Below are 3653 nucleotides of genomic sequence, written 5' to 3' on the forward strand. Positions count from 1 at the left end.
TGATTTTGGGGGACGCGGGCTCGCGTTAGGGGGGAGGGGGACCTCGCGTATCACAATGGAATTAGAGTTTGACAATACGTCCCCAGTGCGCTAAGGAACGCAGCCTTATTCCATTACACTACTGTATTTTACCTTCTCAACTGAAGGTTGAGCGGAGACCCTGCCCTGTAACCCAGGGTCTCAGCGCAATTTTTTAAACCACCAAATCCGTGATGCCGCATTTCGTGGGGTGAAGGTGCCGAACGCGAGGAAAAGAAGGAGAGAGAGAGAGAGAGAGAGAGAGAGAGAGAGAGAGAGAAGAAGAGAGGAAGGGAAGGACGGAGGAGAAAGAGAGATTCGGAGAGCATGGCTCTTGCAACGTTGTCTCTCTGTGTGCTAACTCTCACCTGGGCAAACTTGTACCAGGTGTGTGCCAACAGGCACGCGGTGCATTGGAACAGCTCCAATATACAGTAAGACCCCCCCTCTTCACGTTTCACTACGGCGGCGGTGTGTGTGTATGCTGTGTGTGCGTATTTGTGTGTGTGTGTGTTTTCCTGGTCTCTTATGTCATGATACTGTTTTAGGGATGACCATGTCCATAACCATTGTTTCTGTCAGATTCATTTACAAAGAAGAGTGAGTGTGTTTGTGTGTGTGTGTGTGTGTGTGTACACACTGATGAGTGTGTTTGTGTGACTGTGTGTGTGTGCACACTGATGAGTGTGTTTGTGAGTGTCAGTGTGTATGTTGATGAGTGTGTGTGTGTGTGTGTGTGTGTGTGTGTGTATACATAGGACACCTGTATTTGGAAAATGAACCAAAGAGTCCATTTGTAACTAAGCCACACGTTCCGTTTTCCACTGATGAATCAGTCCACTGTATCACCTCCAGGTCTATGTTGGGTCGTCTCCTTGTATGTGAGCACACTACGCCCTCTGGGCCTTTATGGCAGACTGTCTGCCCTGTAACCCAGGGTCTCCGTTTCAAGCCCTGGTCTGACTGTTCCCCCTCCATCACTACCTGTCCTGATCCTTGCAGATCGGACCCTTTAGATTCTCTCAGTTTTCCAGGAGGTATTTTCCATGTCACAGCTCCTCTCTCTATCCCGCTACACACCTCACTGATCACCTCAATGTGTGTATTACCCTTTTCACAGACACACGTCACACCATCACTCTATCCTCCTGCTCTCTCTTTCTCTCTTCTCTCGTGTCTCCATATTCATGCAGGTTCTTCACTCCTTCCATCCTTTACAATTGATCTACATTTTTCTCTTCCTCCACTCCTCTCTACCTCCACTCCTCTCTTCCTCCACTCCTCTCTTCCTGCACTCCTCTCTTCCTCCACCCCTCTCTTCCTCCACCCTCTCTTCCTCCACCCTCTCTTCCTCCACCCCTCTCTACCTCCACTCCTCTCTTCCTGCACCTCCACCTCCACTCTCTTCCTCCACCCCTCCCTCCACTCTCTCTTCCTGCACTCCTCTCTACCTCCACCCCTCTCTTCCTCCACCCCTCTCTTCCTCCACCCTCTCTACCTCCACTCCTCTCTTCCTCCACTCCTCTCTTCCTCCACCCCTCTCTTCCTCCACTCCTCTCTACCTCCACTCCTCTCTTCCTCCACCCTCTCTACCTCCACTCCTCTCTTCCTCCACTCCTCTCTCCTCCACTCCTCCTTCCTGCACCTCTTCCTCCACTCCTCTCTTCCTCCACCCTCTCTTCCTCCACCCCTCTCTACCTCCACTCTTCTTCCTCCACCCCTCTCTTCTTCCACCCATCTCTACCTCCACTCCTCTCTTCCTCCACCCTCTCTTCCTCCACCCCTCTCTACCTCCACTCCTCTCTTCCTCCACTCCTCTCTTCCTCCACCATCTCTACCTCCACTCCTCTCTACCTCCACTCCTCTCTTCCTCCACCCCTCTCTACCTCCACTCCTCTCTTCCTCCACCCCTCTCTACCTCCACTCCTCTCTTCCTCCACCCCTCTCTACCTCCACTCCTCTCTTCCTCCACCCCTCTCTACCTCCACTCCTCTCTTCCTCCACTCCTCTCTACCTCCACTCTTCCTCCACTCCTCTCTACCTCCACTCCTCTCTTCCTCCACCCCTCTCTTCCTCCACCCCTCTCTACCTCCACTCCTCTCTTCCTCCACCCCTCCACCTCCTCTCTTCCCTCCACCCATCTCTACCTCCACTCCTCTTTACCTCCTACCTCCACTCCTCTCTTCCTCCACCCCTCCACTCTACCTCCACTCTCTCCTCCACCCCTCTCTACCTCCACTCCACCCCTCTTCCTCCACTCCTCTCTTCCTCCACCCCCTCTCTACCTCCACTCCTCTCTACCTCCACTCCTCTTTACCTCCACTCCTCTCTTCCTCCCCCCACTCCACCTCCACTCTCTTCCTCCACCCCTCTCTACCTCTACTCCTCTCTTCCTCTACTCCTCTCTACCTCCACCCCTCCCTACCTCCACTCCTCTCTTCCTCCACTCCTCTCTACCTCCACTTCTCTCTACCTCCACTCCTCTCTTCCTCCACTCCTCCTCCTCTTCCTCCACCCCTCTCTTCCTCCACCCCTCTACCTCCACTCCTCTCTCCACTCCTCTCTACCTCCACCCACCCCTCTCCACTCTCCTCCACTCTCTTCCTCCACCCCTCTCTCCTCCACCTCCACCTCCACCTCTCTTCCTCCACCTCCTCTCTACCTCCACTCCTCTCTTCCTCCACTCCTCTCTCCACCCTCCTCCACTCTCTCCACCTCCACCTCCACTCCTCTCTTCCTCCACTCCTCTCTTCCTCCACTCCTCTCTTCCTCCACTCCTCTCTTCCTCCACTCCTCTCTTCCTCCACTCCTCTCTTCCTCCACTCCTCTCTACCTCCACTCCTCTCTTCCCCCACTCCTCTCTACCTCCACTCCGCTCTTCCTCCACTCCTCTCTGTCTCTGTTCCTCTGGTTGGTCTGTGAGGACCTCTCTGTCTCTGTTCCTCTGGTTGGTCTGTGAGGACCTCTCTGTCTCTGTTCCTCTGGTTGGTCTGTGAGGACCTCTCTGTCTCTGTTCCTCTGGTTGGTCTGTGAGGACCTCTCTGTCTCTGTTCCTCTGGTTGGTCTGTGAGGACCTCTCTGTCTCTGTTCCTCTGGTTGGTCTGTGAGGACCTCTCTGTCTCTGTTCCTCTGGTTGGTCTGTGAGGACCTCTCTGTCTCTGTTCCTCTGGTTGGTCTGTGAGGACCTCTCTGTCTCTGTTCCTCTGGTTGGTCTGTGAGGACCTCTCTGTCTCTGTTCCTCTGGTTGGTCTGTGAGGACCTCTCTGTCTCTGTTCCTCTGGTTGGTCTGTGAGGACCTCTGTCTTCTCTTCTATCTGGTTCAATTAGGAACACTTCTTCACCCTGACCTCATTGTGTTCAAGCTGTGTCACTATTCAATCTCTCTCCCCCTCCTTCGCTCTCGTTCTCTCTATTCAATTCAATTCAAGGGGCTTTATTGGCATGGGAAACGTATTAACATTGCCAAAGCAAGTGAGGTATCTATCTATCTCTCTCCCCTTCACTCTCTCTCTCTGCCCCTCCCTCCCCTCTCTCTCTCTCTCTGCCCCTCCCCCCTCTCTCTAGCTCTCTCTGCCCCTCCCTCTCTCTCTCGCTCTCTCTCTCTCTGCCCCTCCCTCCCCCCTCTCTCTCTGCCC

At 54.0% G+C, this 3653-nt stretch overlaps 1 protein-coding gene across 1 annotated transcript in view; it reads left to right on the forward strand.

Annotated features, from left to right (window-relative positions):
• The first annotated feature begins 316 nt into the window (after nt 1-316).
• Nucleotides 317-3653, forward strand: part of LOC121841083 (ephrin-A3-like) — a 134387-nt gene continuing 131050 nt past the window's right edge. The window contains exon 1 of the mRNA XM_042307297.1: nt 317-452. Coding sequence (XP_042163231.1) covers nt 346-452 — 107 coding nt within the window. The 5' untranslated portion in view covers nt 317-345. The remainder of the gene's footprint in view (nt 453-3653) is intronic.

This window comes from Oncorhynchus tshawytscha, linkage group LG03, assembly GCF_018296145.1.
Source record: "Oncorhynchus tshawytscha isolate Ot180627B linkage group LG03, Otsh_v2.0, whole genome shotgun sequence".
In the NCBI taxonomy this organism is placed as follows: domain Eukaryota; kingdom Metazoa; phylum Chordata; class Actinopteri; order Salmoniformes; family Salmonidae; genus Oncorhynchus; species Oncorhynchus tshawytscha.